At 40.1% G+C, this 12,656-nt stretch overlaps 1 protein-coding gene across 2 annotated transcripts; it reads left to right on the plus strand.

Annotated features, from left to right (window-relative positions):
- The first annotated feature begins 3,297 nt into the window (after positions 1 to 3,297).
- LOC122650061 (BTB/POZ domain-containing protein FBL11-like) lies at positions 3,298 to 12,311 on the plus strand. Of its 2 annotated transcripts, none has more exons than XR_006331370.1 (7): positions 3,298 to 3,566; positions 3,676 to 3,726; positions 4,305 to 4,425; positions 5,388 to 5,529; positions 5,660 to 5,713; positions 11,498 to 11,586; positions 11,660 to 11,796. XR_006331370.1 is itself a non-coding variant. In XM_043843358.1 (7 exons), exons 1-7 carry the CDS (start codon positions 3,304 to 3,306, stop codon positions 11,859 to 11,861), a joined length of 918 nt encoding a protein of 305 aa, XP_043699293.1. In that variant the 5' UTR covers positions 3,298 to 3,303; the 3' UTR covers positions 11,862 to 12,311. The 2 variants fall into 2 exon arrangements, 1 of the variants encoding a protein (XP_043699293.1); XM_043843358.1 differs by having other exon boundaries at positions 5,660 to 5,709; positions 11,660 to 12,311.
- Positions 12,312 to 12,656: the final 345 nt, after the last annotated feature.

A 12,656-nucleotide genomic window follows, 5' to 3' on the forward strand; every position in this document is an offset into this window, starting at 1 on the left:
GATGCAGGGAAAGCCCGACAAGAGATAATCTCGGTTCCCCCGTACATGGTCATCATCGCATTGAAGTAGTTGATATGATCCGTCGGGTCAGTCGTCCCATCATACCAGTCAAAGGGAGGTGGCTTGAACCAGGCCGGTAGTGGCGTGGTCATGATCTTGGGAGGATAAGGGTGTCGTCCGACCAGGGAATAGGCATCCGGGATCATTTTTTCTTTAATCCCTCCACCTGCTCGGCCAAGTCTCGTAACCGCTTTTCCAGCTTAGTTTCAAGTGCTCGGCCATTCGGCTCGTCCACCTGATGCAAATTATCCCGTTCATTTGGCCGAGGTCGGCCATTTTGCCCTTCAGCTCGGGATCGGTTCACTTGGTCGTCCCGTTGAGGTCGGCCATTCTGGTCGGCCTGGTCAGCATCACCCCTCCTTATTCTTCTTTCCATCTGGAAATTGGACCCACGGGGGATTCTCGGCTGTTCTTCTCGAAGAGGCGGTAGGCTTTGGGGCCGGGGGGCTACCTCCTGCTGTTCTCTGTGTGCCCTCGGCTGTCCGTCCTCTCCAAGCCTGCCCAAAAATACCGATCTCCTCGCTACCGATGCCGCTGGTTCGATCTCTTACCCGGTCTTTGGGCTCCGACGATGCTCCTGCTCACTCTGCAGAGGGCTCCTATTGGGATGCGGAGGAGGAGTTTTCTGACGAGGCGGATGTGATGATGCGGCTCGGCTCGACTCGGGCTGATGCCGGCCACCATTCTGCGGCAAGTTTCCCTCTACGTGGACCGGGGCTGGAGGGGGCGCGATCAGTGGTTGACCCATCAGCCCACCTCGGGCCATCTGGGTCATGAAAGTATGCAGCATCTCATTGGTGTGGAGCATCTGCAGTTGCAAATCCATAACTCGTCGATTATTCGTCGGGGCTTTCAGATCCAAATTATTCGGTAAGGGTGGCGACAGTGGTAGGCTCAGCCCATTCAAGTTTGGCTCGACCTATGTTCGATCAGCCTCTGCTGTGTCTAGCACACTTCCACCATTCCCATCCTCCGACAGGGGAGCTGGATTGGCCGTGGTGCTCGTGTTGGGCTGCATACCCCCTGCCCGAGGGGGTCTTTCGGTTGCGCCTTGCCGTGATGCCTCAGTGGGCGACGAACGTCTCGCTAGTCTATCAGGTTGCGGCTCATCCCCACTGGAGGCGGAGCCATGCTGTCCTGATCTTGTTTGCACCATTGTTGCTGCTCTCGAAGTTGGTAGAACGACGATGACCTGCTGATGTCGTTCCCACAGACGGTGCCAAATCTGTTGCTTGTGAAAACCTCCGTCGTCCGGTTGGCCCATGGATGAGCTTGCAAAGGCGAGTGAGCGTAAGAGAGCCGGTGTGGCTCCAGCCTAGGAATCTATGACGCTCAAGTCAGGTCTCCAGTGCAACAGCGTAACAGCTTAGTAAAAGTGAGATCTGGAATTGTGCTCCCTACCTAGGTATTTATAGAGTGCAAATGAGGTGAGGCGGTTGGGAGAGTCCTAGTATCGTAGGAGTTCTTCTTTTGGAAGGCTCTCTCGCGTAGAGTGGAGTAAAGAGTCATTTTTGGGGTCGGACTCTCGTTAAGGTAAGAGTCCATACTTGGCGTGACTTCGTATCGCGTTGGGATTGTGGCTCGATCCTTATCCCGTGATTCTTGGGATGTGCTGACGTAGCTCCGCGATTCTTGGCGGGCAGTTATGAGGACTTTGGTGGAGGGCTCGGCCTAGGAGGTAAAGGCCAGTGAGGTCGGCATGGGAGGTCGACCTTGGCCGGAGTTTTAAGGTTGACTTGGATGATGTGTCGTGGGCTTGGCCGAGTGCTCGGCCCAACCATGCGACCTGACGGAGATCGGGTCGGCCCATTTTCCAATTCAGCTCGGTTCGGTTCTTGGGGTGACCTCGGCTCGGCCACGTGGCAGCTTTTGACTGGTGAGGTGATTTTGTGCTTTATCAACTTGCATTGTCTTTTGATTGTTGTTGGAGTCATTTAACTGATTTCGTTTCTAGAGATGGGAGTAAAACCGAGTTGCTTCAACTACTGTTAGGCTAATATCGATTTCTTTCTTGGACTTTTGTTTCATAATTTCATCTATGTTGGTATATTCCCTTATGAATTTATAAATTCCCATAGTGGTGTCATTTAGTCTCTGTGATCAATCCATGTTTGGAACCTGTGGATCTTTGGCCCCCTGAAACACTGAATACTGAATTGCACTGAGTGCTCAACCCAAAGATGGGTTTTATTTATAATTGCTTCAGTTTCGGTCGAGATAAATTGGACATGGTCAAGAACTTGGTCACATCATTCCCCGTGATTTCGTTACCCTGCTGCAACATCTTGAGGAGACCAACTACCACCACTCTCTTGCCACTCCCATGATTTCTAATTCAAGAACTCATCTTCCCCAAACCCTAAACGATTTGGGGAAGATGAGTTGCAGGGTTTTTTTTTTTTTCCAGGTAAGGTCATTTTACCTTATCTAGGGGCAGAATGGTCCATCAAAGTTCAAAAACTAGGATCCATTATGTTATAACGTCTCTGTCTAACGGCAAGGACTATAGTGGTACTTAGTTTGGAAAGTAAGGGTGCATGTGGAATTAGTGAAAGTTCAGGGGGGCAACTGTGTTTGGCCATTTTTAGGGGAGCATTTGGAAATAACCCAAAAAAAAAAAGAACTTTGCTCATTTTGTTGCCCATCATGGAAATAAAGGAAACTAGAGAGGTGAGAATTTGGTAACAAGCATGGAAAATTTGGGTGGCCAATCCACAACCCAAACCTACTCAACATCTAAACATGAGGAGTAGAGGTTTTAAGGGAAGGTGTAACCTCTATAGGAAGGTGGGACATTAGCTCTACTATGTCTTGAATCAAATCTAATAGATGTTTTCTTTTATTCTTGGTGGTATAATACTATGCAACAATTCGTATTATGCATTCTTTGTGGATTTTCCCTGATTCTTGGTGGTATAGTGCTGGTGCGATCATTCATAATATGAATTATTTGATGGATTTTATAAAGTTGATTTAGACACTACTCCTTCCAAAATTGCTTGTACATTTTCTGTTGTAAACGTGGTTTTTTTGGGGGGGGGGGTAATTGTGAATATAGTTACCAGTTTTAAACATATTTTGGATGGAAATTCTTCTATGTTGTGGTGTAACCATTTAAAAAATGAGGAGATATTATTATTTTTTCTTTTTTTAAAAAATAAAAAAACACTACTTGGTCGCGTGACCCTTGCATCAGCAGGGCCAACGAGAGAGGAAATGACGAGATGTCCTTAACAGTACCTCATGTTACATTCAAACTTGATTCTTGTTCTCTCATTACGCAATAGTTCGAAGAGGTGGTGTGAAGCTTGGGCGTCACAATTGAGATCTTCCATGGCTTCTACTTCAATCGACGATTTGGTGGTTATCGAATTGAGGGATCCTCTGTCGACCCAACCGGAGGTTCGGCAGAAGGAGATTTTCATTTCAACCACAGAGGTCCATTTTTGGAATCTCCCGTTGATCCTCAGCAGCCAAATCGTCAAAGTTCAAGCAAATCGTAACAGGTAGATTCTTCGTCGGTTTGTTTGTTTGTTTGTTTTTTTTTTTTGTGGGTATAATTCGTATCGATTTGTTGCATTAATCTGTATTCATTTCTTCACATGACGAATGCAGGCTTATTCAGGAATCGTCCTACTTCCGAGGCTTACTCGGTGGAAGCTTTAGGTAAGTTACTGAGCTTTCTGACTATCAATTGTCTTCTTCTCCTGTACAATTGTGATTGCCCGTGAAATTTATGTTCTTCATGAAATTTCAGTTTTCATTGACATAAGCTAGTTTCTCCTTCCTTCGATAATTAAGTCAGTAAGCTGAACACTATCTTGGTCGAAGCAGTTGCAACTTCAATGGTTCATAGAATTAGGATTGTGTCTACTGATTTATTGACGCAGTTCCACCCTCCCCCTCCTCTTGCGGGAAGAGATATCTTCATGGCACTAAATTGAAATTAAGCTACAAAAACTGTTGCGCTGGAAACATAATTACCTTGTCTGAGGACCAAAAATGTCAATCACATGCCAATAGCTAGTTGGAATTAGACCTTGTGCTACTGGTTAAGATGCTCACCACTCGGGCATGATGCTTAGTGTGACTAGAGCTTCATTATGTTACAACGGCGACTAAGTTTAATATTTCAGTTTGTTCATTTTCACTTAATGCTGTGAGTTTTTACTTATTCTATATACTTGTGCTGTCTGTACTGACACTGAATATCATACTTTATGTTAATGTTTTTGTTCCTGTAGGGAATCATGTCTAGACCGTATTTCAGTTAATTGGAACCCGGAAACCGTAATCAATGTTCTGAAGTTTATGTATGGCTGTCAGCTGGACCTTACATCCAAGAATTTTGTTCGACTATTGGAGGTAAGGTGTAGATCTTTCTCATGCTCCAGTCATTACCCCATCAGTAGTTGTCACGGTGTCTAGGAGACCCAAGGCGGTAGAGGGGGCCTGGATGTCAAGGCAAGACCAACAAGGTGCCTAGGTGGCACCTTAACAACTATGATGTCCCCATCTTGCTTCAAACCTTGTTATTCCTTCAAATCTTGTACATCAAATCTTGACATCTTTTTTTATTGTAAAATGGGCACCATTTATTTGAAGGAAATGGCATTTTAGTCATTTAATATTTTAGATTCCAGCACTGGCGTTGACATTAGCAATATCTTTTCCTTACGTTTTCATTAAGGAAATACGTGATGAATCCAAGGCATGATCATCTCCACTAAATTTTATTTAGATCACCACTGACGTATCACATGGAAAACTCTATTCTTGGACTACCTCTTAGATGTGCGTAACCCAAAAATTTGGCTTATTTGTACTTAATTATATGTTGCATGACAAAAGCTTAAATGACCATGAAAGAATAAGTATATTTGCCAAAGTGGATATATGTGGTGGTTAGCAATTGGTCTAGTATTTAGGGCTGAGTGGCTGACCCAACGCTTAAGCCAGGAATCTACTTAATGGCCAACAGTATTAAGTCAGTTGACTCTGGATTTGCTATTGAAGTAGGGTTAATGGTTCATTGACAATTACGGATGAATCTCCTCTCATCATACTCCTTCATTTTCCCCTCTCCTCTAAGTTTTCTCCTTCCAATTTGGGTAGATGAGACCCTGCTCATTACATATACAAATGATACTTATTTGTGGTTTTTCATGACGCAACCAAGACTTCCTCTGCTTTGCCTTTCTTTGTAATATGAAAATTTAAATTCTCATCCATGAATACTAACAAAAAACTTACATTTTATATTCTTAAGAGTGCTTGGGAAATTGTGCATGCACTATGCGCCTAAAATATTTTTTGAATTTTTCCAGGGTGCATTATTTTTCGGGGTGGAGTCACTTTTACTGGAATGCAAGACATGGTTCTCCAAGACAACCTCTACCAGGGGTCCTCAATCACTGCAAATAACATTGGATGCCATTGTTGAAATTTGGAACTTTGGATTAGAGAATGGTGAGGTCTTCTGTGAATCCAGAGAATGGTAGAAATGATACTGTTAGAAAAATTTTGCTACTTCTAGTTTATGGTATAACATCAACACCAAGGCATTCAATCTGATAGCAGGTATTGAAATATGATGCAGCCGTTGGTTTTACTGCAGAAATATGCACGGACTATTTGGCAAAAAACTTTGTGGGTACCTTACTTTTATTTAAGCAGCCATCAAACTTCAATTTTATATATGTGGATTCTGAGTTCGTTAGTGTTTTTTGTAAGAAAACATATAATGAAAAGACCAAATAGATGTATACTTCACTTGCAATATTTCTGGTTTGGTTGCTCTAGCATTCTAAAACCATTGGAAAATGTGTGTTGTGATATAACTAGAATGTGAAATGTTATTTGTTTTTTTGGCATTATGTTTGATTCTTACTCTTGTCCTTTCTAATTCTTTAGTATTGGTTGTTTAGTTATGGTGTCCTGGTTTAAGAGAAATGTAAAATACAATTCAATAATGCATTTGTTGACATGGAAGCAAAATCCACGAGTAGAAAACATTGCACTTCTGAGAGATAGGAAAGGTTGAAGAGCTTTTATTACTCGTCTCTCTCCCCACCCCCCACCCCCCACCCCCGCGAAAAAAAGAGAAACAAAGAAATAACTGCCATACCTTGTGGTGCAAGTCTTGGATTATTATTTATAGTCCATAACCTATTATCATAATTGATTATTCATAAATAGGTCATAAATATGAATATAAACTATACCAAAGAGAGCATGTTAACTCTGTGAACATAAATTAGTTTCTAAGATAAAATGCACTTCCCATTCTTTACACCCTATCAATGGCTCTTCCCTTGAGGGCTGGTTCATTGTAATATTTGTGATGTAAGAATTAAGTTCTTTAAGAAAACAGCCAAGGTCAGTCTGAACTAGTGTAGAAGTGTAAAGCGAGATAATAACTAATTGTGGGTATTGTCTTAAAAGCAATTGAAGAGATTTGATAATTGATATTCAAAGAGAGACTTATGTAGAAAACACCCTGGTCAGTGAATTAGGTTAAGAATAAAGTGTGAATTATATAAACCACATTGACGGTTGGACTCGAGTATACAGTCTACTTATCAAATGGGGATAGACTATATGGTGGCTCGGTTCTGTTGAGTGGTGGTTGAGGTTTCAGTGACAAAGATCTTCCAATCATGAAGAAGGAGAAATCCATGTATTTTATTGACCTTGGTTTATGGTAAGATATGGTGGGCTGGGGTTTCAAGATTGGTGATGTTTGATGGATTGAACTGAAATTGGATAATGGAAAGGCAAAAGAACAACAAGGTCATGTATATGGTGGGGGTGGGGGGAATGATGACGGAAATCTGAATAATAACATAAAAAAAGAGGAGCCAAGGAAAATCACACTTAGGGTTTAAAGAATACACATATGATGTAGAAGCATGTCCAGTTGCAAACTATGATAATTCATTTTGGAAAGTTCATATTCAAGTCAAGGATAGTTGTATATGCAGGAGAGGGTGTGAAACTTATGCATAGTTATCAAGGCGGGAAGGCGACCATGGCATTGGAGAGGGTCTAAAATCAAGGCGACACCAACAAGGCGGCAAGGCACCCAAGGAGCCCGGACGCCTAGGCATCACCTTGGCGATGCCTTGATAACTATGATATTCTATATTGTATTATTCATAATATTATAATATATAATATATAAAAGCCTTCCGTTTATTCTATATTGTATAATATTATAATATATATATATATATATATATATATATATTATATAATAAGATACTGTATGTATATATATATATATATATATATTATATAATATATTTATATATAAATTATATAATAAAATATATGCTAAGAGAAAGAGTGGGAGTTAGGGTGGCGCTAGAGAAAGAGAGAGAGAGACTTTGTTCTAATTTTACCATTTTACCATTTTACCCTTACTTAAGTAGCAATTCTGCCCATGTTCATTAATGGTACCCACATAAAAAAAATTAACAGTTTATGGTGATAAATCATAAACAACTCTTGAGCTGTTTATGAATATATGCTTATATTGATTTATTTAATGAGAAATAGGGGTCGTAAATTATACCAAACACATCTATTTATATTTATGTGTCATATAAATATAAATTTAAACTATACCAAAAGGTATCTTTCCAGCAAAATCAAGATCTTTTTATTGTTTTTTATTCAAAGGGTAAAACTTTTGTCAACGACCTGCTTTGATAGGCCTATCAAGGTGGCCCAAATATCTGACATATGACAGATCTATGGGGCCCAAATTTTGTAGACAAGTAGACCCCAAGGTCCCCTGCTCACATGTAAAATTTCACCCCAAGCAGAATTCTCGAAGTGGAATATTTGGTGGTTGAAAATTCAGGACTATGGGATTGTGCATTGTAGTGTCCGGAATAATGTACATGTTCCATAGGCTTGCATGATATACATGGTGCATGCAAATACATGTGAGGATATTTGATTGAATTAGGCTTTGAAACTTGAGTTGTGGCTAATCCAGACCATTTACCATTTGTCCAATGGTCAGAATTGCTCCATAATCATTCCTTGTGGCACAATGAAGATGGGTCGCTTTGGTAAGCTTACCAAAGCTGGGCTGTTCAAATAGCTTTTCTGTTATTCAAAAAAAAAAAGAAGTATTGTTCAGATGATATAAGAGAACACAAAACTGTCGACCTGCCAGATCCATCCATATAATTTTCCTTCGTCCATTCCTGGCCATACCAATTTGGGCAAATCCTCGTAACTGTTTTCGGTCCCCACCTTTGAGTTAGATATACAAGTCTATGGTGTAAGGTCTCAATCCTCCCAGGAAAAGACCAAAATTTTCTCATTCTCTATAGTCGATAGGCTGAACAAGTACCTATCCCCGCGGTACAATGTGAGCTACATTCTATTATCCAATACCATCTTGTTGTCTAGATCAGTACTTTTATCATGAACTGAAGATTTAGACTACTCTACCAAGACAAGTGTCAGTTGAGAATTTACAGGTTGAAATTCAACTAGTGCTACCTCAGTACAGGTTTGCTTGCTGTACCTATCAAGATTTGGAGTTAATACCTATTTGCCATACTACATGATTGGAGATCTGGGAAGTCCTTGCCCCACACCATTTAACATTTGGATCAACATAGTCATCTTTCATGTTGCCTAGATATACACATACAGATTTAGAGCTTTATTGGGAAAGCTATGTGCAATTTGCTAACAGGGTGCCCATTTCTGGTGGGATTTCTATTTAGGAAGCTTAATATGATTAGGAATTTATGCATTAAAAAAAAAAGGATTAGTTATTTTATTTGGACTCTCTCTGTAATGTAGGACATGGTTGAAGGTTCGAACAGTCCCAAAACAGGATCTGGAATCAAAGGAATTGGTTCAGTTCAATGGGTTAAGGCTGGGATGGTTTAATAGGTTAGGATCTAGGACAGGGTTAGGTACTTAGGTTTAGTATTAGGGAAGGGGTCAGGAATATCAAGAAGGTCAAGGGATTGAATCAAATCAGATCTGCAGCAGGTGTACTCTCTGATGAGTTCAATAGATAGGCCAAAAACTGGGTTTTGAAGGAATTTTGGGAGAAATTCTGTAGCAGACAATCTGCTGGGCAGAATGGGTTGAAACAAAGATCAAGTGGGGGCCTTTGAGGGGGGAAGGTGTGCTCAGAAGATTGAAGAAAAGTAATGTCTGGATTTGACAGGGGGTTGAGGGAAAAAAATTAGAAGGTTAAGCTCAAAAATAGAAAGTAACCTTAGAAAAGTAGGTTGGGCAGCAGCAGAGCAGCTCAGTTGAAGTGATGAGGCTTATAATGGCTTGAGAGCTTGAAGGGGATGAAGAACAGCTGAAATCAACCTCCTGGGCTTCCGACCGCAAGGAGTCAACTGGATCATGCACCAGTTCCTTTCTCTATGTATCAAACACCAAGGAAAACCTCAACAGAAGCAAACATGCGTAAAATCAGTAGTTAAGAATCAAAATCATGGCCTAGTATAGCCTCGTGGGTTGCTTTTATAGATTGCAATGAAAGAGAATGGCAAGGAGTCAAAATTAGAAAGTCTCAAATTAGAAACTTCCAACCTTGACTCCTTACTTGGGTTACAAGACACTACCAGCCCAAATAAATTGTGGCTGATCACTGATGTGAGACTGACTATTCTAATGACAACTTAAGTAAATAAAAGACTCAACTAAACTATGGGACACCGCTTTAATTATACCAGCTGAACCAACCGGTTCACTGGTTCATTAAAAAACTCAACAAAGACAACATAGGCAACCCAATAGAACCGTGGGCTGCTACTGGGCAGCAGCCCTCTCAAAATCTTGGCTGCTGCTGGGCAGCTTGTTCTTCTTCCTCTTCTTCCTTGAATACACCCTTGGTTCTGCATCACTCTCTCAGTATTTTCCTTTGTTTGGGAAAGGGGTTGGATTTGTAATTGGAGTTGTATTAAGAGTCATGATTTATTTTGGAATTAAGTTTAGAGTTTTGAATTGTTTTTCATTGTCAGGAGTAATTTGACAGTAAGTTATATGGGAAAGGGCCTATAGTCAACACAGTTTTTTGTTATTTGAATGGAGGTTTCCTGGTTCCTGTGTGTTACCTGTTTTTCTTGGCTGCAATAAAACTTTTATGTGATGTATTACTTTCTTTGTTGTCCCCCCTCCCTTTTCCTTGGGAAGTTCTTTCTCATTCTTGAAATACTTGTCCCCCTCCTTTTCTTAGGAATTTCTTTCTCATTCTTGAAATAATTGTGGCATTGTTGATCCTTCCTGAAATATTTTCCATCGGCCTTGTCAACACCAAATTTGGATTTACTTTTAACCCTAATGATTATTGCACAAAATAGTAAGCTCCTACTAGATTTGATAGGGTAGTGAACTTGTGATTATTTTCTTGGCTCCAGTACCCACAAAAAAGAGTTGTTAAATCATTCCATGTTTGACATTTCAAGAAGTCTTTACACCTGTTAAGTCTAACACAATAGCTGGCTAAAGTTTCTCTGAGTTTATTCCCACTCTCTTTTTCCTTCTTATTATTGTTGTTGTTGTTATTAATATTTTTATAATTATTGTTGGATGGGAGTATTGGTCATATCTAGGTCTCAAAGGTTGCATGCCGGGGACTATTGATTTTCTATCCCATCTTCATGAGCATGGTACTAAATCTCGTTTCGTTTCGGTGTTTCGGTCTGACCGAAATTTCCGAGATACCGATGTCGAAATTTCGTCGAAATATGGTATTTTTCTGTGGGTGTAAAATGCCAAAATGACCGAGATTTCCGAAATTTTCGAAACGAGATTACCGAAATTACCGAGATTTCCGAAACGAGATGACCGAAATTTCCGAAATATTCGAAATATTGCACGTGACTTTTTCAATATCTCGCGATATATCGTGAGTCCACGATATTTCGTGAGATATATTTCGTCGATATCTCACGAGATATCGTCGAAATATGGTATTTTTCCATTTCGGATTGGTATCGTATCTCGGACAGCTCGAGATATACGAAATTTGGCGAAATATCGCCGAAATTTCGCGAGATTTTGAACTATGTGCATGAGTCCATGTGAAGTGTGATGTTGTTTTGTAAATGAGAAATTACCTTGTACAGTTCAACACATTCTGGTGGTGAAAAAAACTGCTATGCGGATAAGAAATATACGTTTTAAGCCATCATTACCCATGTCAAGCTAGAATTTTAGCTTTATGCCTTTATGTATGGATTTAGTAGCTTCTGGATGTATAATTATCATGCCACTTTTATATTACTAGTCATGTCACTTTTTATTTATTATTTATATCTCTGTTTTTAGAAATCTATGCATAATCATGTGTGGTTAAACCGTTAAATATATCCAATTGCTTTCAGTCTCTCTTTTCTACCCTGACCATAGTGGAAGCTCATACGGGTTGTTTTTACTCCTCCAGATGTGGGCAATGTCATGTAGCTCCTTTTCTGATGTTCCGTATGACTTATTAAGTTCTTGTGTGGAACATCCTCATCTGACCGTGGACAGGTTGTTTCTTATCACTGACAGTACACTGATTCATTTATGTATGTGGAATTATAATTTACTTACAATCTTGCAGTGAGAGGCATTTGTGTGAAGCACTTCTGGTTTGGCTAGCTAGTAATGAAGAATCATGCAAACATCCTGACAACACCGAAAGGGACTATATTAGCATCCTGAGAAAGGTAATAAGGATTAAGTTTTATGTTGAACAGACTATAGAAGAGTTTCTCTTGATTTACAATGTGGAAGTTTGCTTAACCATTCCATTCGTCTCTTAGGAGTAAATCATGAGATCATATCAAGAAAAGAAACAGATATGGAAGGAGAATACAGGATCTTTGAACTTCTCTTCCATGTTAAGTATTCCTCAGAGAACATGGTCATTGAGAGGGTGAGACTGAGGGTTCCATATTCAGCTATGGCCAACACGCTATTTAGAGGGTTACCTCACACTTTTCTATTTATATTCAGATTGGGAAAATGTGATCAGATCCAGCATTCCTAGGGAGCAGGTTCAGGTGTCTTGGTCCCTTGGAGCTAATGTTTAAGCTCAATTATGTCAATTGATTGGAACTGAAACCCTTGTTGCTAAAACCAAAAATAAGAGACAGGTTTGGAGGGTGATCTCTTTTATCGGTTCACCCAATCGAGCCTTTATTAATATGCACACTGTTGCATATTTGTGTACAAAAATACCCTTATAATGGTGGGTATAAAATACAGCAGCAAATATATAAAATATACAACAGAAAAGACTAAATTACCCCTCTTCGTTATACTCCCCCTCAAACTGATGCTGGTTAGGCAGCATTAGTTTGTCTACAAGATAATGATGCCAAGCAGAGACAGCTTTTGTGAAAATATCAGCAATCTGATGAACAGAAGCTATGTAGGGAAGAGAAATGAGGCCACTAAGATATTTTTTACAGATGAAGCGACAATCAACCTCATATATTTGATGCACTTATCAAACACAGGATTGGAAGCAATACAAACAGTGCTAGTATTATCTGCACAGAGGGGTATCGGCTCTGAAAAATAAACATGTCATTAAATAAACCACGAAGCCAAAC

Source organism: Telopea speciosissima, chromosome 2 (genome assembly GCF_018873765.1).
Source record: "Telopea speciosissima isolate NSW1024214 ecotype Mountain lineage chromosome 2, Tspe_v1, whole genome shotgun sequence".
Classification (NCBI taxonomy): domain Eukaryota; kingdom Viridiplantae; phylum Streptophyta; class Magnoliopsida; order Proteales; family Proteaceae; genus Telopea; species Telopea speciosissima.